Genomic DNA, 22950 nt, shown 5'->3' with positions numbered 1-22950 from the left:
TAGGTATTTATAATTCGAATAGCTTTTTCCATTCCTACTTCTTTTATAAACCATTGTGCAACTTAGCCAATTCACCTCATCATCATCGTCATCATCATCAAACCAATAGTCATCGTGCACAGTTCCTCAGGCTCGTGGCTTTGGATTTGGATGCATTGTCGATGATTTTTCCATTATATATTTGCTGAGAACATATGTGCATGTAAATGTTTGTATTGCTTTAAGTTGTGCATGTTCCTTGGTTTTTTGCTTTGTGCCCGCAGTCCAGACAAACTCGAGTGCGTGGTATAATAAACTCTTGGATGCCCAGGATATGCCTTGAATGGGGTCTACGCCTTGAGTTTGTTGTAGTCGTTTTGCAGACAGCATATTGTGTACAACGTCGACTTGGCCAGAAGCGTTAGAGTCAGCTTTCGGTCAAAGGTAAACACGTTGAGTAAGACGACCCGCTTGGGATGGAGGGCCAACTTCAAGGCGAACATGGAGAGCTGCAATCGGAGTTCAAAGGGGAAGTTTAGAGAGCTCTAATCAAGAATGAGCTTAGTTGAAAGCAAGCTTTATCAGATTAGATTAGCAGATTTTAATTTCAGTTGTACTTGAAAGTAGTACAGGACTACGGGTCCTTCTCAGCGAATTGAACCAAATCCTCTGGTTGGATTAGTTTAGAAGACTTGTTACTCACCAAACGATCCAAGCGACTGGTCTCCCTCAAAATTCGTTGAGAGTCCGCTCTAAAAGTACTGAACAACTCGGAAATGTCTGTTCCAAGAAATAGGTTCATGGCATCAAAAATGTAGGTGAAAATTACAAACACTCTCATGGACATAGTTAAATCGATTGACTTTGGGGCAGCCACCATCTGGAATATTTCGTAGCCAAAGGTGATCTGGCACCAGCTTTTGCAAGCCAAAACCCAAATCGCAACATGTCCAAGCTGACTATTGAACTGGTCACATAGCAGTAGAAGCTTGGAGTAGAGTCTAAGGCAGTGCTGCATCTTTTTCAGCCGATTTCTCTGGCCCGACCTGGCCAAAATGAGTGTCATTTGATCATTTATGAGCTTTTGTATGCGACACATTTCCCAGAGCAGAAAGTAAAAGCCCAGCACAGCTGCCAAAAGCATGTTGTAGAGTAGCCAATACGCTCCCACATTTAGATAAAACTGCGATGGTAGCAGTCTCCTCATGTAGATCGGTTGGATCAAATGGATACGCAGCAGGGTTATCGAACCAAAAGTAATTTTAATGTAGTATCGGCACTTCAATAGCAGCCCGCTGGGTCTGCCAGCGAAATACTTCTGCTCCATTGTGACAAGTCCGCGGGCCAAGTTTCGAATGCCCTGCGCCTTTTCCCAGCACGACTTCACACAGCAGGCCATGGTTCCACCAATCGTCAGAACAGTCACACTCACACGCAAATTACTAGCAGTGCTATAGGACATGTGTGCCAGTGCCAGCACACAGAGGGCATGATGGATAGCGCAGTATATCTTGAGCTTCGAGGAGACTCGGAACGCATTCGTCTTTGTATCGAAATAGTAGGTATTTAGTCCATTGAGCGCCGTAAACTTGGTAAGCAAACTGCATAACTGCGAGCTGGTAAAGGCCATTCTGAGAACTGCAAGCTGTATTTGTTTCACGGCCTGTTTTATAGGCCTTTGGGTCAGGCCAATTAGGCCAGTATTTATAGTTTGGTTATTCATCACTAGGGGAGCGATAAAAGGGGTCATTGGAGAGTTGTTTGTCGGCGTTGAAAAATTGCTGGCACATTATCGGTCATTTGGCAGGACATGGGTAATCATGGGTAATTACGTGACATCAAAGTCATGGTTTATGCTGAAAACGTTGTCCACTTCAATCAAAAGTGTGTTGCTTTAAATACGCACTTGTGTCGGGTGACAAAACGACAGTCGAATTGAAAATACCTTTTGTAATGGTATACAAAAGATGAAAGGGCAAAAGACAGATATGGTTTTCAATATGGATAAATCAAATACAGAGTGGCGCAGCACGTGAAAGCCCAATAACGCCACTGACAAAGACCTTTTGTGTGGCAAACTATAATAAAAGTATGGATGTAAAAAGGTCCTTGCGGGCACTCCTCGGATGCTCCGCCTTCACGACCTCCTGCTGGGCAATCAATACTGCTTTTTAATGAAGAAATAAAAGCGGAATGTCCACTTGTGTTGTTCGGACAGTGTCGTAAAAATTGTCTACATTTTTATTACGTATCTCAGCGTTGGGGCAAGTCAGGCCGTGCCAAAGACCGTGAAAAGATTGTATCCTGTCTGCCATCAGTCTGTGGGTGCTTCCTTGGCCGTTTCTCATATACAAGTGCACCTCCCACTCACCAGGCTAATGGTGTCCAGGACTAAAGGCACGCACCAGCGCCTAAACGCGTGCTGAGCTGGAAAATATTCGCTTTTGTGGTTGGTTGGGAGAACGTAAGCCACCTAAGCCACCACCGTTCCAAATTTCACCAGCGACAAGTGTTTATTTTGGCATTTTTCCCCTGCAAAAGCCTCTGCTCTTCCTTTTTTCCATCTTTTTTAGCCTGGTCAGCGCTTGACAACGCACTCAACCCGATAGGACAGCCTGGCCAACCTCAATCCCTCGGAGAGGGAGAGGCCTTTGTTGGCCTAATGATTATTGCTTTCCCTTCGGTTTTTTCGGTTCCTGCATCGGTATTGTTCTCCTTTGCGAAAATATCGTATATTGTTCGCCTTTGCCCTTCGCTGTTTTTTTTTTTAGGGCGATATCCCCACGGACGTGAAAATTCATTTTGGGGAAGTAAAACTGAGGGCTGTCCTCGAGCTGATAGGGATTTTATGTTATTTAAATGATTTGCTAATTTCGAAGAGCTTATGGGCTCCGCACTAAAACGCAACATAAATAATCCCAATTAGGAGGCTCTTCTTCAATGAAAGGGAAATAACCAATTATAGGCTTAACGCAAAAATGGCTTTTAGTTATTAATAGGTATTAAATGTATATTAATCAAATATGGATCAGGAGGATATCAATTTGTTTTACCCTTCCTTTAGTTATTCTCTTGTGGTTATAATAATTTGGTTCATTTGTTAATTATCTTTGTTTAATGGTATAACGTCTCGTTCTTTTTTTTTCTCGTTCCCCTAGTTTTTTTTTTGTGGTTATAATTATTTAGTTCATTTGTTAATTATCTTTGTTAACATATCTCTTTAATGGTATAACGTCTCGTTCTTCGAGTTCGTTTAGGTCTTCTAGTTTCTCTGGTAGATGGTGAAAATTCTTCTCTAGGTGGCTCATAATGTTCAGTAGTTGTTTTAATTTCCACCTCTATCGTTGCACAACTGGCTATGGTTGTTTGAATTTCTTTCGTTTTTAGTTGGGGTTTTGTTGCGGGACTCAATATGACTTTCTTTTTTTTCTTTGACTTTTTAAGGCAATTATCTTGGCACTCTTTTTTTGAATATCCATCTAAACAATGAAGAGCCTCTACACATTTTTCTTTTCTAAGGACCCAAAGTGAGCGCAGCGGTGAGCACATCATTCGATACTTTATTAGCACCACTCCCAAAGTGCAGTAGTTTACATCTGAAATTGGGAGTAATGTACAACCTTAAAGCACCAAAAAAAGCGGAACTCACCAGGATCCTTTTTGAGGGATCGCACAATAATTGAAAAAGTTTGAAACAAAAACACACCTGCTGTATTTCTCATAGCTAACTCAAGAACACTGTGATGCTTTTATAATTCCTGTAAAATTGCAATTGGTCTAGCTTTTTAATAACACGGTTTCTCAAGTGTGTCAAATAGTTAGTTAGTTAGCTTCCACAAAAAACACTATTTGGCCTATAAAACACAGAGTTAGCTTTTCTTTGAAGCATTTGAAACTTAAAGCTGAGGAATTATGGCTGGATTTCATTTTAATTACGGTGGCATGTGCATAGCTAAATGGGCAGTGTTAAACTCCATTAGTACTAATAAGGTCATTCTCATACGCTCTAATGATGGATGAACACTCATTTATGAGGAGGAATTTACTTTCGCTTTTGCTTTGTTCATCCCCATGCCTTCCCTATTCACAAATTGACTTGGATTGCCGTCATTTTAAAGCGTAATAAATGTTTGGGATTACATGTGCAGCTGGTCGGACATTCAAATATTTTCTGCTTTAAATTACTTTTTAAAGAAAAACCACAAAAGCTTAGATGTATATGAATGCACTCAAAAAATCTATCTGAGCACTCAAAAGCATATATTCGAATAAGTGGAATCCTAACGTTGGTTTTTATGACTTGTTCCGCAAATATCTTTAACTATAAACCAATGGTTTTTCGGATCTTCTGTTTGCTTTGGTAGATTGCACATCTTTATTTGAGGATTAGAAGAATGAGACCTCCGTAGTAGTGGTTTCAATATGCGCCTCTTCTGTTGCACACATGGTTTTTATTTTGGCTGTTCTGTCAGGATTAGGACGTGTTTTTGTCTGGGTTTTTGTATAGATTTTAGGCATATTTTTCAATCAATTTTTCATTGATACCAAGTTTCCTAAGCCTTTCAAATAAGCTGCAATGTTCAAGGCATACAGGATTATATGGTTAATGTTACAATATTTCTAATAGTTGGATCGGACATTCCTTACACAGCCTTCTGATGATGACAACCTTCTGACAGGCCTTATGCCGGGGAACTAACTTTCGTTTCTTGTTTGTTAATCCCATTGTCATTATGGAGGAGATACTTTTTAATATTTGGCAATGCAATTAACCAAATGGAGTGGTTCATGAGGACCAGCTAATGATGATGCGGAGGGTTCGCCCATATTCCAGTTCATTGGCTTTTATAATTAAGTTTCGGGTACGCAATCACTTAGAGTGTTTGGAGTATTGGGGCAGACGACGCGACACTGTATTCAGACCAAAACAAATTTATGCAAATTTCGATTAATTTATTTTTGACACAAGCGAGAGGTTCCCACTCCTACAGGCTCGTTAAGGAGGCAACTCGCCTGCTAATTGAACGGAAATCTCGAGCTGATGACAAGAGAATTGGTTCATTGCCGGCAAATATGTATTCGCGATACGAGCTGATTGCAGCCGATCAATCAATCAATTTGCCAGCAAAACTTGACTTTGGATTCGTGCATAAGGAATATCAAAGTAATGAGAGCTACAGACCTAAGATCCTTGAAAATCGGGACTTACCCAAAGAACTTCCGCCATTTCCTGCCTTTCCCAAGGACATTGGGCGGCATTTTGGGGAAGGGACGTGGACATGTCGCCCAGAATGCGGTTCATATTTCAATTTCCGGAATGGAAGGAGCATTTCAGCTTTCAAGCCATGGTCCTCCGTTTGCGGACAGTTGCCACTTTGTTGCTGCCTTCAGTCAGTTGGGAAGTTTTTCACATTTCACATTTTTTGTTCAAAATTCTATTTCACTTTAAATTTGATTGATACTGCGGAAGTTGGTTTGCGCCCTCGAGCGTATGGCTCTCTATTTGATTTAGCTTTGCCATTAGTTTGCTTTTGTAATCTCGGGCTTGCTGGGATTAAATGTGCTGCTATTTCTTAAGCTGTTTGAGTGCCGAGTGAATCATTATTATTAATTTCTTTGCCTTGGCTGTTGAACCATCCTAAGCTAAATATGGTTTTCATATATATGTGGTTTATGTACTGTGGCACTCTTTTCTGCTTTCGAAATCACCAAGAGCTTATTGGTTTTTTATTCTAGCTATTATTTTTAATGCCTTGTTAATAATTTATAATTTCTGTAAATACTATTTTGTATGAAGTGCAGAAAGCTCCCAAACATAAACACACACCACAGAACACTTTTATAAAATCAATTCATATATTGTATCTGTAAATTCGCTGTGCTTTTCCATACGCTTCATAATAACTCATGCTTTCGATGCCAATAAAAACTGAAATCGACCTGCAAACAATGCGAAATACCTTACAAAATTAATAAAACTATTTGTGAAAAAAATGAAAACAATTAAAACTCCCTCAACAAAAATAATCGAAACATTGTGCACAATGACTCGGCGAAATTCAACGGAAAATCAACCCAAAAACAAATAACGAACCATTGAACCAACCAATTGAAATTATTTCTGCAATCAACTCGTCATAACATCCGCCACCCACCCACAAAACAAAACCAACCCACCACCACCCGCAGAATGTCAATGTTCTTCTTTCGATTGCATAACCTGCAGCGCGCCGAGGAGAACAAGCGCAAGAAGCGCGTGGAGCAGCAGCGCCAGCAGCAACGCCAGCGGAGGGGGGCCAAGGTGTTCAAGTGTGTCAGTGATTCCACCGGCCACCTGACCTTGGCCCCCTCGCGCCTCTTCGAGCGCACGCCGATGAGCCCCTCGGACAGTCTGGACGAGATCGCTCTCCAGATCCCCAGGTGAGTGGAGTCGAAGGCGTGGCTTCGATGGTTGGGTTCTCCGATCTGCGGGTGCCATCGAGTTATGCTCAACTTGATAAACACATTTAAGTAAAATGACAATACAAATGATAATTTATAAATAATTTATCTTAAAGAAGTAGAGTATGGTGCCTATACTCTGAATTATCGATTGTCATTAGGAATGACTTAATAATATGTTCCCTGAGTCCTGCGCAACTATTTATTTTAAAGGGCTGTTTATAAAAGAAAGAAATATTGAGTGAAGAACAAATTATGTAATATTTATCAACGTTTTTTGCCTTTAGATAGAAGCATTTATTCAAAGCATGTAAAGTGTTGGACTTGACTGCACCAAGTGGTGGTAAACTACTTTTTTCACAAGTGGGGCAATAAAGGATTTCATGGCTTACCTCACCCATTCGGTTTTATCTGCTGCTGAGTGACAGCGAACTAGCTTCAGAAACTTGGGCACTCTATGGCTTGTGTGGTTTGGTGCGGCTCTGGTGTAAATAAATAAACCAAATGGGATTTTTCAAGTCACTTTGAAAAAAATGTGGTTATGTCAAGAAAGCTTTACAACGAACATATGTTACATATGAAATAGCTGAAAATTCATTTTACTCTGGATATTATTCTACAGATTATTTCTTGGTTATTAAGTTGCCGAATTTAGAAAGGCTTTTGGCCGTCAGGCAGGCTTTGCTATTCCATCCATTCTATTTCAGCCTTATCACATATCAAAATTTTAAAAATTTTAGGTTTCCAAAATTTGTAAATTTTATACCCCGATTAGCTAGATTTTTATTCCCTAAGATGCGGATGCTTTGCGACAGACTCTCCGCCCTGACGGCTGGTGCCATGGTCGGCGTTTGGTACGCCCAGAACTTCCCCTGCGAAAATCCTACGGATGGAGGCGACAAAGATAAGGCCAAGGACAAGGCCAAAAGCACGGATAAGGGAAAAGAGAAGGAGAAGGATAAGGGGAAGGGGAAGGATGGTGGCCAGGACAAGGGCAAGGAGAAAGGCAAGGAATAGGGATAAGAAAATAGCTAAAAAGGGGTGGAAAAATCACACCATTTAGACGATACAATACGATACGTATGTGCAAGTCCTCTTAAACGAATTTCTCCTCTAGTTAGTCCAAAACGTACTAGTAGACATGAGCAAAACTCCAACGTCGACGATGCAATTGGCTTGAAAAGGAAAAGTTTGAAGTAAATGGCCGCTGATAACGCTTCCGAAAGAGCTATGTTTATATGGTTTTATTATCACATGCTCTGAAGCAGATGTTAACGATTTTGCATTTAAATAATTATACGAGAATGCGTATTGTATCATCTTAAACATCGTATCTTTAATTTTTGGGGATAAATGTCAAATGACAATGGCTTAAAGCTCGCTGCGTAAATTCGTATTTACTTATTTTGGTTGTGCCCCCAACTGATTTGAATTTCGCACAGTGCTGCATGCGACAAAAGTACGCAGCGATTTCAATAAAAGTTGCTCACCGAGGTGGTGTAATGGTACTCTAATTTCGCATTTTCACAGCCCAGGGACACACGTAATCCCACCTAATTAAATTGTCCTTTGAAATCGTTCGGTTAATTAAGTGCGCGCCAACCCCAATAATTTATATTGTGTAGAAAGTGCTTCAAAGCAGGCTGTGAGATTTGGGTTAATGGGCTTTGAAACTTCGTGCCGACACTTTTCAGTTATCCGTTTTGGCCACAGCAGCAAACTTCCATGAATCTGGAAAAATTCAAAATTGTTGAAATTTAAAAAATCATTTGTTGTTCTGAGGACACCGACGTCTTCCTTTGGTTATCATCTAGCAACACCATGCATTTGATGTGCGAGCGATTGTCTGCGGTTTTTGCGGGCGTCCTAGTGGGTTTGTGGTACGGTAAGACCTTTTCCGAGGACGAAAAGCCCAAGGAGAAGGGCAAGGACAAGAAGAAGTAGACCGACCGATCACTCGCAAGACTGGCAGAAATCAATACGATCTTCTTAGGTGCGTATCTATTGTGCGAAAATGAGCCATAAGCCGCAAGATTATGTCTTTGATCTAGTAGTCGAGTCGGCAAACTTCGAGCCACTTCAACGTCCTGTCAACGCGGCAGCTCTGACATAGCTCAGTGTTTATTTGGCTTTACAATCAGTATATCAGACTTTCGACGTACACAAAATTTATAACGTGTTTGGTTTTAATTTAACATCCATCAGACAGCGATTCCAGTTTTGGTCTAAATTGTGGCAAATCCTGTCGAGCTTTTGCAGCCATGCCCTGTTGTAAGCGTACCGAGGTCCGCAGGGTGTGCCGGCCGATGCCGTCGCTCCTTGCCAGGCTCAACTGTACGCCGTGCAACCGCGTCCTGTTCTTCGTCATCGGGGTGGGACTGGGCGTGCTCTTCGTGCGCAACAAGGACGACAAGTCGGGCGGCAAAAAGAAGGACGAAGGCAAGGCCAAGAAGTAGGACTGACCGATCTGCCATGCCCGGCGGTAATATCAATCATCCAAGCCTGGCACTAGCTAATTGAACCTGGACTCATCATCACCCATGAAGTTACCCAACCGTTTGCAGCGTTAGCCAGGGAAGACAAAATGCCATTCGATAAGTTTGTCCGCCGATGAATGGAATGGAGAGGAAATTTCTCAGTCGATAAATTTATCTAAAGAGCAATTTGTCAATCGAACAATTAACTGCCACATTTAATACAGGTTTATTCGATTGATCTATTCTCTATTATATATTCCTCTGTTGAAAATGCTATAAAATTGGTGCTGTACAAGACTTACTGTGTTTTTAATATGGGCTCATTATTCAAATCTGTGGGAGCAATTGTTCGCTAAATGTTTGTAAATAGTACTTTAGTGACATGATTTGATTATTTCATTAATCGTCCTGTAACAAAATTTGCAGAGCACCTGATCGACTTCCTTATTGATCTTGATCAAGAAACGCGTTCTAATTCTTTTTCTTTTAAACGAAACTACGAGTAACGAGTTATGAAAATGAACATCGAATTTACCGATAACTAAGTGCCTATTACAATTAAAAATTGCAATCTTATGCTTTGTATAATAATTAAAGTCTGATTGACCAACCACAAATATTCTCAAATTTTTGTTGAATAACTTTAGATAAATTTACTAATTTTGGGTCCTTGCAGAGGGCAATACATTTGGTGTGTATTCATTGTACAATTTTTAATAGAATATCAACGTATTAGAAAGCCTTAGCGGTAAGAACATAGATCATGATCATATCTCAAAATCATCACGAACCCAAAATGTAAATTTCAATTTTCGGGTGATGTATAATTTTAAGCCTGATATGGTTATCCAAATTTCGCAAAGGCATTTCCTCTCTCCAGTTAAATATCCCATCCGATCTTGTTACTTGATCTGGAATTATAAGGGTGGACACTAGATAGTAAATAAAGAAGCCTTCCATCAACGCGGCAATGGACTGACCAATAGTTATCGTTAGGTATGCCATATAATGCACTTGAAAATTTTGAAGTTTAGAAACGATATGGATTCGATGAGAATTTTGGGGGAAAACATCCTGCTCCTTGACATGTCCGTTTGGGGGTCTATAGTCGTTACTTGCCCTCCTTGCCCTTCTCTTTGCCCTTGGCCTCCTTCTCCTTCTTTTCCTTCTCCTTCTTTTCCTTCTCCTTCTTCTCCCTCTCCTTCTTCTCCTTCTCCGCCTTCTCCTTTTCGGCCTTCTCTTTTTCCTTCTGCTTCTTCTCGCGCTCCTTGGCCTCCTTCTCCTTCTCCTTGGGCGATTTCGCGGCCTCCTCGGCCGCCTTCTGGGCCTCCTTCTTCATATGGTCCCAGAATAATCCGATGCCCGCCCCGATCATGAAGAACACAAAACGGTTGCACGGAACGCAGTTCAATTTCTGCCACAAGGTGGGCGGCGGGCGACAGGGAGGCGGTGGCGGAGGACAGCATCGCGGAGGCGGGGGGCAGGCGGGCTTGTCGCACATCTTCAAAGGATTATGGATTAGATGTCCGCGCAATCACAGGGTCCCTCTAATAACGTGTTAATTTTACGCCAAAAAAAAAATCAGAAAAATGATGTTAGCCGAATGGGAAATTTAGAACAGTGGGGCCTGTGTTGCCTTTGGATGTGAGTTAAGTATTTGACGTTTATTTCGTAAACTACTTGATAAAACCTAACACTCATTATGCCTAAGGTTTAAGATTACACCAGTACTTTCTTCGACCGCAATCCTTTCAAAATGGATCCTTCTTTAAGCATCCTATCTTCTTCTTTATAATGTCTAGGCTAAAGTCACAATCCTTTTTTCTAATACATCTGAAAAACAAAGCCAAAAACAAAACGTTATGTAAAATGCATTTTTCTAAAATTAAAATCAAACTCCTTAGTCTCTATTTCATTGATAGTATTGTCGCTTTAAAGTGCAAAATTCTAAATTAACAATTTTTTCAAAAAGACCTAACAAAAAGTACTGATACTTTAGGGCTGAAAATTATGGATAACTCGTGGTTCATCACTTTTATTGTAGGCTGTATTGTGGGGTATTTGATAGGCAAGCATAATTAGAAAAAGGTAAGAGCTCCTTTGCATTTGTGGTAGGCTTTTTCAAACCACTCAATTTTAGTTTATTTTAGGCTTTACAAGTTCCAAACCCACTACTTTCGTTTTATAAAATGGATGTAGATTGGGTAATTACATTTCTAGCTGGCTGTTTGGTGGGATACGTCGTGGCCAAGAATACCTGAGGATAGGCAAGAAATCTTTGGGTAAAGTTCGCCTGAAATCTTATGCCATCCTGAAATTCAAAATCCCGACTGGACTGGATTTTGATTGGGAAGATAACATTTGGTATCAAGCGCTTGAAATCATTTTCTTACTTTCGAAACCTAAGAAAAAATCAAAATGACGCACGTTATATCCTTCGCCTTGGGCGTGATTATCGGAATGATGAGCTGCCGAAAGTGCTAAGCCTAAGCTCCCAAAAAGAAAATTATAACTTAAATCAATTATGAGGAACATTGCATATATTAAAATGAACAATAAATAAAATTTAAACTTTCGTATTCATTATATTTTTGGAGAATTGCTTGAGAATGGAAGATTTGCAAGCAGTACAGCTAGTGATGTAGCATGCAGCAAGCTCAGTGCCATAGCAGGCAGAAAAGGGACTGGAAATTGGGATTGATTTTCTCAATGACCATTAAGTTAATCAATAAGGTAATCAATATTTTCGTAAGCATTGCTAAACATGAATACTTATTCATTACCGTATCAAATAAGTTGGCTTTTCTAGTAAAGTCAGCTCATAACGTATTCGTTTTGAACTATTTAGGTCGCTCGAACACCTAAAATTAAAGTTATCGGCGGAAATGGAATGGATTCTAATCTTTATTATTGGCTGCGTTGTGGGTTATCTTATATCGCAGAATACATAGGAGCCGCTTTAGAAAATTCTTTCAGCAAAATTATGAAGGTAAATTACAATAGAATCAAGTACGCTTGGTTTTTTCCATTATAATAATGTGCTTCAAATTAAAGTAATCAGTTTCCCATCGACAGTCAGAACGAAGTGTACGTTTTGTATGCTCTTAAATAAGACAAATTTTCCGTTAATATCTCGGGAATTCAAGTTTCATTAAAATATGCAGCGGTTTATAACATTCGTTGTTGGTGGCATCGTTGGTTTCCTCATCGCCAAGAATACCCGCGTAAGTCTCTGTAAATTCCATTCGTTATCTTGTGATATTCAAATTCCCTTCCTTAGTAAACACAATCATGTCCTATGTAATATGCTTTGGGATGGGCATGGTTTTTGGCATGTTCGTATGCCGCCGTTGTGAACCCTGAATAGGAGGAACCCACGGATAAATTAAGACCTTTTATCGAAAACCAGATGTCCCGAGAACTATATTTAAAATGAATTTGGAATAAAGAAATTTGTCACAATCATACTGTATTGTTGTTTACTAAGCCTAATTGCTGTTTCTTTTCTCTGTTCCAGGTAATTAACCCTTAGACAAAAAACATTTTATATTGATTCGTAAGTAAACCTTAGGAAATAAACTATGCGGGTTAGCTTGACTGTTCCCAATATAACAAATTTACGGATAAAATCCTTTTCACAGTTTTCAGTAGATAGTCGCTGGGGATTTAAGCCAAGTTGAACGCATTTATGACTTTGTGAAAATTTTTCCCACCTTTCCTTTTAATGGCTGAAAAAACAAAAGGCAGCGGCAATAAATACATACGTCAGGATCTGAGTTGGGTAAAACTTTGCCAACTTAAAGGAAAGGAGAAAACTTTCCACTTCCTCAATCTTTTGGGGCCACGAAGGTGAGAGTTAGAGCAAACTTTAAGGGCAACCAATTTGACATTTTGTGTGGTGGCGGGGGGCTTGGTATCCCATTGACCACCTCCACCTGGCCATTCATTATGATTGATTATTGCGCAAATCCAGGGTTATACATATGTATATGTGTTCTGCGTCGTCAGCCGCACAAAACGTTTAACAAATGAGAAGACAGACGACCTCCTGACACACAAATGAACTCGTTCGCCATTTCAATCAGTCTTTGGGCCCCCAGATCGAGCCGCAGCATCCGCATAAATAAATATTTTATGAACTCGGCACCAGCACTCCAGATCCATTTCCAGTACGGTTAGGCTCGAGTGCGTCGCTCTGCATAACTTAGGCCGGGATGTTTGTGGCAAGTCTTATCTGGGTAGCAAACAAAGGTTGAACTCAGCCCGGTCCCCTTTTCCCACGATTTCCCCCCGGTTTTTCATCTGCGGTTAGGTAATTGGTTAAGGTGGCGCTCACAAGATTGACTCGCCTACCAAATGAAACGCTTGCCTTCCAGAATGATTGATGTCCGTGCCAGGTTGTGGGTGCCCTGCCCCTACCACTCACAGGTTAAATTGCTTAACCGTGCGGCTCGGGACTTGGATTTATAAGCCAGCCCAACAGGTAAGCTGCTCATGGGAATCTCATAGGGAAAGGCATCCTATGTCACATTCACTGATTGGTTCGCTCCTATATTTGTTACCCTTTCCTTGTACATTTTCCTAGCATTCCTAATGCTAATTTGTCAATAAAAAGTTTTAATTGAATTTTTGGTTCACATGTCGGCACTAATTTATGCAGTTTTCCTGGCTAACAGAGCGATTTAGAATTTCGATTGAGCAGTTCTAAGCTAAGCTACTGTTAATACAAAAGCTTTCGCCTTAAACGCTTTCCCCGTTCTCTTCAAGCTTTGCCTTGCTCTCAACTTGTACGAAAATTTCTCTCTCATTTGGGAAAACGTAAACAATAACGGTTGCCGGCATCACAGCTGTTTGGCGCCCTCTCCAACCCACCACTGTGGTGAGTTCCCGCATTTCCGTTTCGCTTTCCGAGCCTGCGCCACTTCCTTTCGCCGAGCAAGGTCCTCGGCAGGACTTCAGTCCTTATCACAGCGCCGAGGCGAGCGTATCTAAAACAGCCGTTCTAGCACTTCAACCGCGAGATATTTTCAAAACTAAACGCTCGAAAACGCTTTTCCCTTCGAATTTCAAACCAATTATTGTGCAAAATAGAATTTAATTTTATTTGGTTTTTGTTTTCGATATAAGTGATAAATAGAGGCAGTGAAACGGAGGAAATTTTCAAATTATTAAAGTATAAAGCTTGTCTGTATAAATTAAATATTCAAAATACTCGTCGAACTATAAAATTAGTGTGATTTAATACAACATCTTTTAATATACAAATGTGTGGAGAGAAAAATTTTTATGTTACTAAAAAATACCAAAAAGAAAAAGCAATAAAATATTTCGCCGTACGACGTTGCGATTAAAAATCTGTATCCATGATGATGCATAAAAAAGCAAAAGATTAAATTCTTTTGTAATCCAAAAAATAAATATTTTGTACCAATTAAATGCGAAACATAAAAGTAAAAATTTAAAAGCTTTTAGTGAAGAACATAATCTAATTTAACAAAGCTCGCTTAAAAATCCCTTAAGCAAATTACTCAGTTTTAAGCCAGCCACTTCTGCAATTAGCCAAGCTAATGCTCCAGCTAATCAGGTCCTGGCTGATGGGGATTATGGACTAGTCCTGCTCCTGGCAGAATGCTATTTGGATGTCACTGAAAATTTGCGGCAATTCAGCCAGAAGTCTTCCCAACAAATTGACTTGGCTGGAGAAAGTTTTCGCCAAACTTTCCGCGAGTCGAAAACATTTATGATGACTTGACACGCGCCACATGTTGTACGCTAAACTAAGTCAAATGGGGAAGATTAATTGGATTGGATATTAGTAATCGAAACGGGGGGCGTGGCTGCCACATCAGTCAATGGGCCGAGAAGACTGAGAAGATGACTTTAATTAGCTGCCTCCGTAGTGTTGACAAGTCTCCAAGTCTGGCTGGTTTGTCGTGTAATTAAGTTATTCGCATGGATTTCTGCCGTTCTAAGTATTTTACCATTTTATTATTATTAAATGGCTGGCTGCGACAACAGGCTGTTAATGGCAGTCCATAAAATGGCGTTTCTGTCGCTCTCTCTGTGTGTGTGTGTGTGTGTGTATCTATGAGTGGGTGAATTGGTGAGCCTAAGCGACGTCATGATTGTTTTAATGGCTACTTGAACGGAAATTAACTGACAGCTGCAGATAAACGATATACCCACTCAACGGGAACCGCACAATCTTAAAGCCCCATCGAATCCAGAAACGATTGCAGTCGGGCATGAAAAATGCGTAGCGACTTGTGTTTCGCACTTTTCCAAATATTTGCACATTCAAATGTCAAATAAGCTAATTTGGCCCATAATTCCCATTTCGTACGCTCGCCCTGTGAATTTCCATGTATGATAAACAGAAATGGCAACCAATTTGTTCACGAACAGCAAGAACAACAAAAAACGCAAATGCAAATTGCTTTTCGGCACGAAGAATATGAAAATTATGAAATATGTGCGACATTTCTATTTGCATACATTTGGCCAAGAAATTGGCTAAAGGTTGGGAGGAATGGCAAAAGAAAACACAAAGGGAAAGGGGCAGGGGAGAAACTGGTAAACAGAAGTCAATTTGGGCGAAAGGTGAAAGTCGTTTTCCATTATAAAGGGGCACTAATTGAAAATGTATTTCAAGATCTTTAATAAACGATTTAATTAACTACGTACAGTAGTCCCCTTTTGATTCAGACCCACTTGCATTCAATAGAAGTATACGATTTTATTAATTTCATAAGACATCTCTAATGGTGGTTTAATTTATTTCGAGTTTGATAATTTACTAATATATAGTTCCTTCACTTCCGCGTTACTGTACCTATAACTATGACTTCATTTCGCAATACCTCATCAGGACTCACTTAAGCCGCAGGACTTCACCTTTAGCCCCCGTTTCATTTAATGCGCTTTTCTTTTATACCTTTGGCCGGGCCATCAACACACTCACACTAACAACCACACGCACCGACCGACCACAAAAGAGGGATCAAGTGAAATGTTTAAACGGGGAGTGGAAAAACAACATGCTAAACGCTTTGTAATACGCTTTTGTTCGGCGCAAGAGCCATTAAGCTGGCCAAGTGATAAATTCGTTCTGCCTACTCAAGTTTTTTGCGCCGCTGCTGTTGCACTGGGAGAAAAACCCTTTACGTTGGGCATAAATTTCTAAGCCAAACAAGGCTATGTGGAATATATATTATTAATGCCGAATTGAAAAACCAAATATTTTTTGTTTTATATTTACCAGCTAAATGTTATTGTTTACTTATAAAAACATCTATTAGGAATTAGATTTAGCTGATGAGTTTGACTTTGGATGATTCAAATTTAATATTTAATTAAAGTTCACATCTTGCAATGATAGTTTCCCCGACAGTTTCTCTCTGTGTAGTGCTGCTGGCCTGCGCTGGCCGAGAAAGTGTCGCGTGCGGTTTTTGCCAAGTTTAGAGCATTGATTTATGAACGGCATGCCGGTGCAGACATTAGCCTTTCTTTGGGGCAAGCAATGTCCTGCGGCCGTTGGACTGCTTTGTTGTTCGCTTGTTGCACGTAATGACGTCATTAGAAGCAAATTGCCAACCATTTTGCGGCAATCGATTGCTTCCGCACGATTAAATATGCTAAGCCGAAAGGGGAAAGAAGCAACAGTTTGTCTGCCCGTCTTCATAGCTTCACTTCCTTCCTCGTCCTTTCTTATCCCTTCCACATTGTTGTCCTTTCTGTTCCGACATGTCGTGCTCCGCTGGTTGACGCCTACTTTTTAAACTGTTGCGCATTTTTGTTGGCCGACAGCCAAGGCGTGTCGCTGTCTACTGCTCCAAGTCCTGCCCCCCGCCTCCATTTCGTATTCTTCGCCCTGTCTCCATCACTTTCCCCGCGCTTTGTTGGCGCGTGCCAACTTTCACTCGAATCGGGAAAGCACACGCAATGGGAAAAACGGCAAACGGAGAAACTAAAGTAGTGTTCAACAAGTTGTGGGAAATAAAGCAAAACAAATAACAAATAGTACACTTTTAAATCAAAGAGAAAAGATAGAGATTAGAGCAATGTTACTTTTCAGCGAACTTGAGTATAAATTGAATGTTTCTTCTATCTTAAAACTTCAATCCCTCTTTGTAATTTCCAAAACAGACAACATTCATCTGCGAGTATCCCCCTTTCTCCCAGGAGTAAGTCGAGAATGGCTCGATCGCGTGGGAAACGGCAATATGTTTAAGATGGCTCCAATGATTTGAAAGGCTAATTTGGCGAAATGCGAGTGCAAGTTGGGTCTGCTCCAGTGAGCAGCTGCTGGGAACACATCAAAGCCATTTCCACTTCCAGGCCGATGGAAGTTGCTGCATTAGGAGCGAGCGGGATACATTTGATCCCATCATATTTCTGGGGTTTTGTGCGCAATCAAGATACAGGACCATTAAAAGGCGACCTTCACTCAATTTAAGCGATTCAGACATCAAGTTTATTATGCTGCACATAAAGCCAGGACATAAACTGCCAGCAGAGTGAGCATAAAAAGCAATGAGTGGGGAAAGTAGAAGGGTCTGGGATGCCCGAAAAGTCCACCGAAAGAGTTCATGAACTGTGACGTCTTTGGACTTCCGTAGAAGCAGCGGGCAAAGGTCACCGGTTTACCAATTTCTATTCGCTTGGCTCACCAAAATGAATAAAGATATTTTCGGTATGCAAATGCCAGCAGCGCCAGCGAAACAAAGCCAAACTGTCTGGACAATGAAACAAAAGCGCTGCTCTGCGAAATTATTTAAATGTTGTGCAGCCAAATTGATTTGTTTGTTAGCTGCCAGTTCAATGCTACTGGTCCTCAAAGGACTAGCATCCAATTCGTGTGCCGAGTGTTAATGCAAATGTTTGCATACATTTAGGCAACACACACGCCTTTGACTGCTCCAACGGAACTTTATGGTTTCCCTCTGTCTGCCGTCAAGGATATTGGGATACAGTAGACTGCTCCAATCTGGGCAATCGATAAACCTAATGAGCTGTGAGACAGGCGGTGAGACAGACGGAGTGCCGTCGTCACGGGGCTTGTTTTAAAATTAACCCTCATGCGGGAACCAAAAATAAACTCGAGGTGGAACACTCGCAGTACTTCCTTGATGGGGAAAACAACAGGCACAGCTCGGAAAGTGGATCATAAATGAATAAATTATTTCCTCCTGTTCGATTCGATTTTACATAATTTTAATTTAAGAGTCATTTCAATTGAGAGGGTTTTGCTAGACGGTATATACCCTCCCTAGCCGTCTTGGTATGCTTACAACCACGAAATTTGGTTACTGAATAATATTTTCGGGCTGCCCTAAATTATATAGTCGAGGCGATATTTCTGTGCATTGTTTCGCACCCTTTAAGACCAGGAATTGGGTTACTTGTCCCCCTGGGATCTACATCGTTCGGGCCTTGAACTGAAGCCCATAAAAAGGTGTTTGCTGCGGGACAGGCCAATTACCGTAATTGCGGGGACCACGAAAAAGCGCCACATCACATCACACAAGCATTACCAGCGGATACTTAACGCGAACAGGGCGTATGCTTGATCTGCGACAGACAGACGGCACGCACAAGATTTCCAAAGAAAGCACTTCGATTAATCACTTTGAACGCCTAAATAATTCACGCTGAGCCATTGCCATGCAAATTGCATTTGGAGACAGGATGAATAAAAGAATAAATGCATTCGAGAGTAGAAGAAGTGAATCAATAAGCGCCATCAGTGGTGGCAAGACGGAAAGTGCAGACAGTAAAAGTTCAAAGTTCGCAGCAAAAACATCCAAGAAAGAAACGAGTATATCTTTTGGACTTTTAGCTGAGATTTCGCTGAGATTTTTTAATTGAAGTCCGCGCACACCGAAAGCCATAAAGCGAGGTGGCAGATGGTTTAGGACCAGAACTGGGGACTATTTAAATTACAAATAGCAAAGGGCCGTGGTGCAAACGCTTTAAGGAAGAGAAATTTATCAAGCAGAATGGAAACCGCAAATTGTCCTTTAGATTCAGGACAGACGGCACTTGGTCCTGTCATTTGTCAATGTGTCACTTAGCAGACTTTTCAAGTCACGCCTGATGATTTGGCTTTGTGTCTGTCAGCGAAAGTTAAAGGCGACAAATTTTATTGACTCCTTTGGGCCACACCGATGGAGTCCTCAAATCACTCACACTGAACGTGTTCAACGGCCTGTTACATCCGTAACGAGACTTAAGCGAATTTCCCCGTCCCGCAGTGAACATGAATTCGCAATTAAAAAGCAATCAAAATGAATAAAAGCATTGAATACCGCAGAGCACCTTAAATAATGTATTAATTTTCAATTGAATTCCGGGCTTAACAAAAGGGGGAGTTCCAGTCAATTCATGCATTTTAATTAATTGCGTAAACTGAAAAGGGGAAGTGGAAAATAATGTAGGCAGAAAGTAGTAAGTAGTAAGACCATGTCAAATAATAAAAAGTTTAAAAGCCGGGCTTAATGACAAAATGAGGGCACAATGCTTGCCATATCATGCTCATCCGTTTCCGCCAGTGCCACCATTGCTTTTCAAGGCTACGGCCGTTAGGGCAATAAATTTATTAAATGGCCAAAGAACACACAATGGGCGGACGCAACAACACCCAGATGGCGGGCAACAAAAAATCATGTTAAACAAGCTATAAATAAGTGTGTGCCAGCGTGTGTGTACATGCGTTCTGTCCTCAATTGCGTGTTCAAACAGTAAAATTAATTGCCCGACCAGGGCAATCAATTTTGATTAAAGTTGAAGTTGGCCAGAAGTGCTGGAATTAAACAAGTGTGTGATATTCCTAAAGGGTCCAAACTAGAATAGACCACCCATACATATCAGTACAACCATCCAGAGGTCGAAAATGCAATGCAATTTCACAAAGTGATCAAATCGTGAAATTACCTAAAGTGCTACGAGTCGCGGTCATTCGAGCCAATGGATCATCTATTATGCAACATGGCGGGCAACAGTCGCAATTCGTCCTACAATTGTCTCTCCTCGTGGGACTCCTATGATCGAATACCCAGGTAAGCCGACATCGCGTATACGCCGCGTGGTCCTCGAAATCTAGTATACGCCGCGTTTCTCGTAACTCAATTCGAAATTCGATTTGGGCCATTAACAGGTCAAAGCAGTGACAAGGCGTCGATTCATAATCAAATAAGTTCTCAACTAAAAGCTAACACTGGCAGAAATATGGGGGCATTTTAAAATGTTCTATTTATATATATTAAATGCAAACGAAATATCGTGTCTGTGTCATTATCTTTAATGACCCTCTTTATCCCTCTTCTAACCAATCCAAATAATTAACACAATAGCATTTGAAGAAGTACAACATTAAAATCTTCATGATTTAGAATATATTTCGATTTTACTTACCTTATTTCCTCCAGTGAGTTAAGCAAGGAATTATTTTGGAATTTGAGCAGCTGCAGTACAATTTCCCTTTAAATATTTAAGCAAACAAAAGACAACATTGCATTTTAAATGGCAAATTAGTGCCGGAAGCTTGTCGAGCAAAATGCATTCTCATCTTGAGGAATTTCAAGAATTTCGCCCCCAGTAAGCTGTCATCAACAAACACATAAATAAGTGTATATCCCTGGCTAAGAGCTCTTAGCTTTTATGAGAAGCAATCAATGCAGCGTTTCTCTAATGGACTTCAGCAGAGATATAGAAGTGGCTCATCAGGCCAGCAATAAACATGCGTGAGCCGAGAACAAAACAAAAACAGGAGAGTCGTGTTTGATCCCTCAAAGGATGCAATTTGTAGCTACCTGAAACCACGCATGGGCTTGAATGGTGTCCTTTGTCCGCCAATCCTTTGTGTTAGCCAGTCCCAAAAATGCTGTTGTGCTAGGCTTTCTCGCAGTTCTCCTTTGCGGTATTTGATTTGCTTGGCTTTGCCATTTCGCCAACGCCTTCCTTTCTTCGTTCTGACGCAATTTTTTCAAGGAGTTGTAATCAAATCTCGGCACGAACACAGAAACCTGAGCCCACCAAGCACACGAAATTAAATCAAATTTTCTTTAAAAAGCGCCAAATCAAAAATCAATAAAGGTAAAACAATCTAAGCACATCGAGCCGCGGGCTAACCGTTCGCCCATTTTAGCCAGCTTTAAACTCAATATCTCCGGATAATCAAATGATGGCACAACAAAAACACATTAACGTGCAATTTGGCCCCAGCTCAACTTAGCCCGAGTAGTGCTCCTCATTCAGGTCCATGAAAACCTGGATGAGCTATGGAAAGGAATCATTTTAAGCCCACAGTTGTGGAATACTTTAAAAGTTCTAAACTTTGCGGGCTCTGGCACAAACTTCATATAGGAAAAATGTGGGATTCTGCGGGTATAAAACCAATTATTCTATGCTAAAAAGTTCACCCAAAAGATATGCAAACAAATAAATGGTATTATTAAAACTTGCCAACATGTTAGTTAAAAAGTATATCTCTTGAATTCCTAGACAGCGAAATTCACAAAAAAATTTAACTTGCGTTTTTAGTTTTGCAGAATGTAATTCAAATAAACATTGCATTAATCTGTACTGATACCTATATTACTTTTCAACCTTAAATATATGCACAAGTAAAGGAATTAAGTCATAAAGTAATTTGGCTGGATTTACAGGATTGTTTGTTTAAAAAACATTAAAATATATGAAAATAAAAAGTAAGAGGATTTCGAATAGTTGCTATTTCCAACCGTCCACTTAATTTGAGTGGCCCATAAATAAGCAATGAGTTCAGTAAAGCTCTAAGCAACTGCGTTAATTTAGTTTACGACATCGATTTAAATAATCCGCGATTTACCCACACGGCACGTTGGTCGGTTTTCAATTTGTGTGGCCAAGCCGCAGTTTTTACCTTTAAAACTAAATTTCCACCAGCACTCTGAATTTTCGCAATTATTTCTGGAAATATTTGCAATCAAACTTTATGCAAATAGATTTTAGTTTCGATTACGCTTCAGCTTGGTTAAATGAAATGCAAAGTCCATTGGAAATACGCACAGCTCCATGGGCGCCAGTAAAGACTTAAAGCATGTGAAATCGGCTAGCAAGTGACAAGTGATTGGTGACCCCTTCTTGGCCAAAACTTATGGCCAGCTGCCCAACGATGGTGCCGCGTTCAATGGCCGGAAAAGCAGCTAGGGAGGAATGAACTCGCCGCCACAAACCGCACAAAAGTGCGAAATATCCTTCGGGGGCAGGTCAGAGTTGATTGTATGCAGTGGCACGTTGGCGCTTCTGGCCGGGTCATAACTGATTGGTCATTTGCTAGTGTGTGTATGTTTGTTTGCATGTGCTTGGATGGCCTCGGATGGTGGTTTGGGCCAAGCTCGTTAATTTCGCCACGCACTCGCAGTCATCGTCCTAGGTCCTTGAAATGGCCCCCAAGGTGCCGTTTCGGCGCCAACTCTGCTGCCGGGAGCCACTTGACTTGAACTATTCTTACGGTTTCCTAACCGGCTCCGGTGCATTAACCCCCATGAACCATGAATATTCACCGAAATCTTCCCAAATGAGTTGCGACAGAGAGCTGCCAAAACAAAGGCCAAGAAGGTGGCAAACAATTAATTGAATCTCTCCTAAGATTCCTTTGTGCCTCGGCTCTAGCTAGTCTTTTAATTATTTGAACCCAAAGTGGATTCCAAATGTACGGCCAATGTCTCCGTGCAGCCAAGTGCACAAAGATCCGGCAAAAGTGTTTGCTCAACTCTTAAGATGCGGCTAGCTTGAGTATTCAGACTATGGGACGCCAAATGCAAAACTGGGGCAGCGCATTAAAAAAAAAAAAAAAAAACATGGTGCCACCCGAAATTGTGGGAAGAGCTTAAGTTCCACATTTTGTTGCTCATACGCCATGTGCGCCGGAGTGGTTAGACTCGTTGTTCACTTAAGCCAGCAGTGCTGCAGCTGCAGTCAAGGGTTACCAAACATAAAGCTATAAAGAAGTTCAAACGCAAACTCAAGGAGTCGCAAGAGGCGTGCCCTGTAGCCAAAGAACGGATGATAT

At 40.9% G+C, this 22950-nt stretch overlaps 13 protein-coding genes across 34 annotated transcripts in view; 10 read left to right on the top strand and 3 right to left on the bottom strand.

Moving 5' to 3' along the window:
- Nucleotides 1-22950, top strand: part of SLO2 (slowpoke 2) — a 94802-nt gene that overhangs the window by 53083 nt on the left and 18769 nt on the right. Inside the window, exon 2 of one of the 9 annotated variants that reach the window (NM_001273934.1) lies at nucleotides 6169-6399. The exons of 6 other annotated variants lie outside the window; for them this stretch is intronic. In NM_001273934.1, the coding sequence (NP_001260863.1) occupies nucleotides 6170-6399 (230 nt within the window). In that variant the 5' untranslated portion in view covers nucleotide 6169. Of the gene's footprint in view, nucleotides 1-6168; nucleotides 6400-19764; nucleotides 19955-22950 lie in introns of those variants that run through there. 2 more of the 9 variants (NM_001201971.2, NM_001273933.1) reach the window with 2 other exon arrangements.
- Gr47a (Gustatory receptor 47a) lies at nucleotides 330-1729 on the bottom strand (the record flags this gene model as incomplete). The annotated part of the gene is made up of 2 exons (NM_078958.4): nucleotides 683-1729; nucleotides 330-488 (listed from the first exon to the last, which is right to left on the bottom strand). Exons 1-2 carry the CDS (start codon nucleotides 1607-1609, stop codon nucleotides 330-332), a joined length of 1086 nt encoding a protein of 361 aa, NP_523682.3. The 5' UTR covers nucleotides 1610-1729.
- CG43396 (uncharacterized protein) lies at nucleotides 3074-3701 on the bottom strand (the record flags this gene model as incomplete). Its single annotated transcript, NM_001259323.2, has 2 exons — nucleotides 3074-3575; nucleotides 3629-3701. 2 exons carry the CDS (start codon nucleotides 3699-3701, stop codon nucleotides 3187-3189), a joined length of 462 nt encoding a protein of 153 aa, NP_001246252.1. The 3' UTR covers nucleotides 3074-3186.
- CG42733 (uncharacterized protein) lies at nucleotides 7114-7743 on the top strand. Of its 3 annotated transcripts, none has more exons than NM_001201973.1 (2): nucleotides 7114-7426; nucleotides 7538-7743. In NM_001201973.1, exons 1-2 carry the CDS (start codon nucleotides 7216-7218, stop codon nucleotides 7618-7620), a joined length of 294 nt encoding a protein of 97 aa, NP_001188902.1. In that variant the 5' UTR covers nucleotides 7114-7215; the 3' UTR covers nucleotides 7621-7743. The 3 variants fall into 3 exon arrangements, with proteins under 3 accessions (NP_001188902.1, NP_724924.1, NP_724925.1); NM_165767.3 differs by having other exon boundaries at nucleotides 7114-7500; nucleotides 7560-7743; NM_165768.3 differs by having other exon boundaries at nucleotides 7114-7743.
- Nucleotides 8083-9190, top strand: CG12902 (uncharacterized protein). Of its 3 annotated transcripts, none has more exons than NM_165765.3 (2): nucleotides 8083-8413; nucleotides 8626-9190. In NM_165765.3, exon 2 carries the CDS (start codon nucleotides 8682-8684, stop codon nucleotides 8874-8876), a length of 195 nt encoding a protein of 64 aa, NP_724921.1. In that variant the 5' UTR covers nucleotides 8083-8413; nucleotides 8626-8681; the 3' UTR covers nucleotides 8877-9190. The 3 variants fall into 3 exon arrangements, with proteins under 3 accessions (NP_724921.1, NP_610578.1, NP_724922.1); NM_136734.5 differs by having other exon boundaries at nucleotides 8475-9190; NM_165766.3 differs by lacking the exon at nucleotides 8083-8413 and having other exon boundaries at nucleotides 8527-9190.
- CG43397 (uncharacterized protein) lies at nucleotides 8083-9190 on the top strand. 2 transcript variants are annotated; one of them, NM_001259321.2, is made up of 2 exons: nucleotides 8083-8413; nucleotides 8626-9190. In NM_001259321.2, the coding sequence occupies exon 1, from the start codon at nucleotides 8242-8244 to the stop codon at nucleotides 8362-8364; it is 123 nt and encodes a 40-aa protein (NP_001246250.1). In that variant the 5' UTR covers nucleotides 8083-8241; the 3' UTR covers nucleotides 8365-8413; nucleotides 8626-9190. The 2 variants fall into 2 exon arrangements, with proteins under 2 accessions (NP_001246250.1, NP_001246249.1); NM_001259320.2 differs by having other exon boundaries at nucleotides 8475-9190.
- Nucleotides 9525-10546, bottom strand: CG46298 (uncharacterized protein). 2 transcript variants are annotated; one of them, NM_136733.5, is made up of 2 exons: nucleotides 9878-10546; nucleotides 9525-9808 (listed from the first exon to the last, which is right to left on the bottom strand). In NM_136733.5, exon 1 carries the CDS (start codon nucleotides 10396-10398, stop codon nucleotides 10009-10011), a length of 390 nt encoding a protein of 129 aa, NP_610577.3. In that variant the 5' UTR covers nucleotides 10399-10546; the 3' UTR covers nucleotides 9525-9808; nucleotides 9878-10008. The 2 variants fall into 2 exon arrangements, with proteins under 2 accessions (NP_610577.3, NP_001246248.2); NM_001259319.3 differs by having other exon boundaries at nucleotides 9525-10546.
- Nucleotides 10800-11458, top strand: CG43178 (uncharacterized protein). Of its 3 annotated transcripts, none has more exons than NM_001299356.2 (2): nucleotides 10800-10985; nucleotides 11048-11458. In NM_001299356.2, the coding sequence occupies exon 2, from the start codon at nucleotides 11316-11318 to the stop codon at nucleotides 11379-11381; it is 66 nt and encodes a 21-aa protein (NP_001286285.1). In that variant the 5' UTR covers nucleotides 10800-10985; nucleotides 11048-11315; the 3' UTR covers nucleotides 11382-11458. The 3 variants fall into 3 exon arrangements, with proteins under 3 accessions (NP_001286285.1, NP_001246247.1, NP_001303340.1); NM_001259318.2 differs by having other exon boundaries at nucleotides 11038-11458; NM_001316411.1 differs by lacking the exon at nucleotides 10800-10985 and having other exon boundaries at nucleotides 11026-11458.
- Nucleotides 10800-11458, top strand: CG43201 (uncharacterized protein). Of its 2 annotated transcripts, none has more exons than NM_001299357.2 (2): nucleotides 10800-10985; nucleotides 11048-11458. In NM_001299357.2, exon 1 carries the CDS (start codon nucleotides 10908-10910, stop codon nucleotides 10977-10979), a length of 72 nt encoding a protein of 23 aa, NP_001286286.1. In that variant the 5' UTR covers nucleotides 10800-10907; the 3' UTR covers nucleotides 10980-10985; nucleotides 11048-11458. The 2 variants fall into 2 exon arrangements, with proteins under 2 accessions (NP_001286286.1, NP_001246245.1); NM_001259316.3 differs by having other exon boundaries at nucleotides 11038-11458.
- CG43171 (uncharacterized protein) lies at nucleotides 10800-11458 on the top strand. 3 transcript variants are annotated; one of them, NM_001299355.2, is made up of 2 exons: nucleotides 10800-10985; nucleotides 11048-11458. In NM_001299355.2, exon 2 carries the CDS (start codon nucleotides 11087-11089, stop codon nucleotides 11156-11158), a length of 72 nt encoding a protein of 23 aa, NP_001286284.1. In that variant the 5' UTR covers nucleotides 10800-10985; nucleotides 11048-11086; the 3' UTR covers nucleotides 11159-11458. The 3 variants fall into 3 exon arrangements, with proteins under 3 accessions (NP_001286284.1, NP_001246246.1, NP_001303341.1); NM_001259317.2 differs by having other exon boundaries at nucleotides 11038-11458; NM_001316412.1 differs by lacking the exon at nucleotides 10800-10985 and having other exon boundaries at nucleotides 11026-11458.
- Nucleotides 11753-12381, top strand: CG43200 (uncharacterized protein). Its single transcript, NM_001259314.1, has 3 exons — nucleotides 11753-11886; nucleotides 11973-12121; nucleotides 12178-12381. Exon 1 carries the CDS (start codon nucleotides 11783-11785, stop codon nucleotides 11846-11848), a length of 66 nt encoding a protein of 21 aa, NP_001246243.1. The 5' UTR covers nucleotides 11753-11782; the 3' UTR covers nucleotides 11849-11886; nucleotides 11973-12121; nucleotides 12178-12381.
- CG43172 (uncharacterized protein) lies at nucleotides 11753-12381 on the top strand. Of its 2 annotated transcripts, NM_001259315.1 has the most exons (3): nucleotides 11753-11886; nucleotides 11973-12121; nucleotides 12178-12381. In NM_001259315.1, exons 2-3 carry the CDS (start codon nucleotides 12056-12058, stop codon nucleotides 12178-12180), a joined length of 69 nt encoding a protein of 22 aa, NP_001246244.1. In that variant the 5' UTR covers nucleotides 11753-11886; nucleotides 11973-12055; the 3' UTR covers nucleotides 12181-12381. The 2 variants fall into 2 exon arrangements, with proteins under 2 accessions (NP_001246244.1, NP_001286283.1); NM_001299354.1 differs by lacking the exon at nucleotides 11753-11886 and having other exon boundaries at nucleotides 11924-12121.
- CG46305 (uncharacterized protein) lies at nucleotides 11753-12381 on the top strand. 2 transcript variants are annotated; one of them, NM_001347782.1, is made up of 3 exons: nucleotides 11753-11886; nucleotides 11973-12121; nucleotides 12178-12381. In NM_001347782.1, exon 3 carries the CDS (start codon nucleotides 12189-12191, stop codon nucleotides 12258-12260), a length of 72 nt encoding a protein of 23 aa, NP_001334721.1. In that variant the 5' UTR covers nucleotides 11753-11886; nucleotides 11973-12121; nucleotides 12178-12188; the 3' UTR covers nucleotides 12261-12381. The 2 variants fall into 2 exon arrangements, with proteins under 2 accessions (NP_001334721.1, NP_001334722.1); NM_001347783.1 differs by lacking the exon at nucleotides 11753-11886 and having other exon boundaries at nucleotides 11924-12121.

Source organism: Drosophila melanogaster, chromosome 2R (assembly GCF_000001215.4).
Source record: "Drosophila melanogaster chromosome 2R".
Lineage (NCBI taxonomy): Eukaryota > Metazoa > Arthropoda > Insecta > Diptera > Drosophilidae > Drosophila > Drosophila melanogaster.
The sequence above is the reverse complement of the archived record's forward strand: the minus strand, read 5'-3'. Positions and strand labels throughout refer to the sequence as shown.

Bases quoted from the DNA above. Each gene is read 5' to 3' on its own strand.
- CG42733 (NM_001201973.1), top strand. From the start codon at position 7,216: ATGCGGATGCTTTGCGACAGACTCTCCGCCCTGACGGCTGGTGCCATG. The intron at 7,427-7,537 runs GCAAGGAATAGG...TTTCTCCTCTAG, and splicing joins GGACAAGGGCAAGGAGAAAG to TTAGTCCAAAACGTACTAGT.
- CG46298 (NM_001259319.3), bottom strand. From the start codon at position 10,398: ATGTGCGACAAGCCCGCCTGCCCCCCGCCTCCGCGATGCTGTCCTCCG.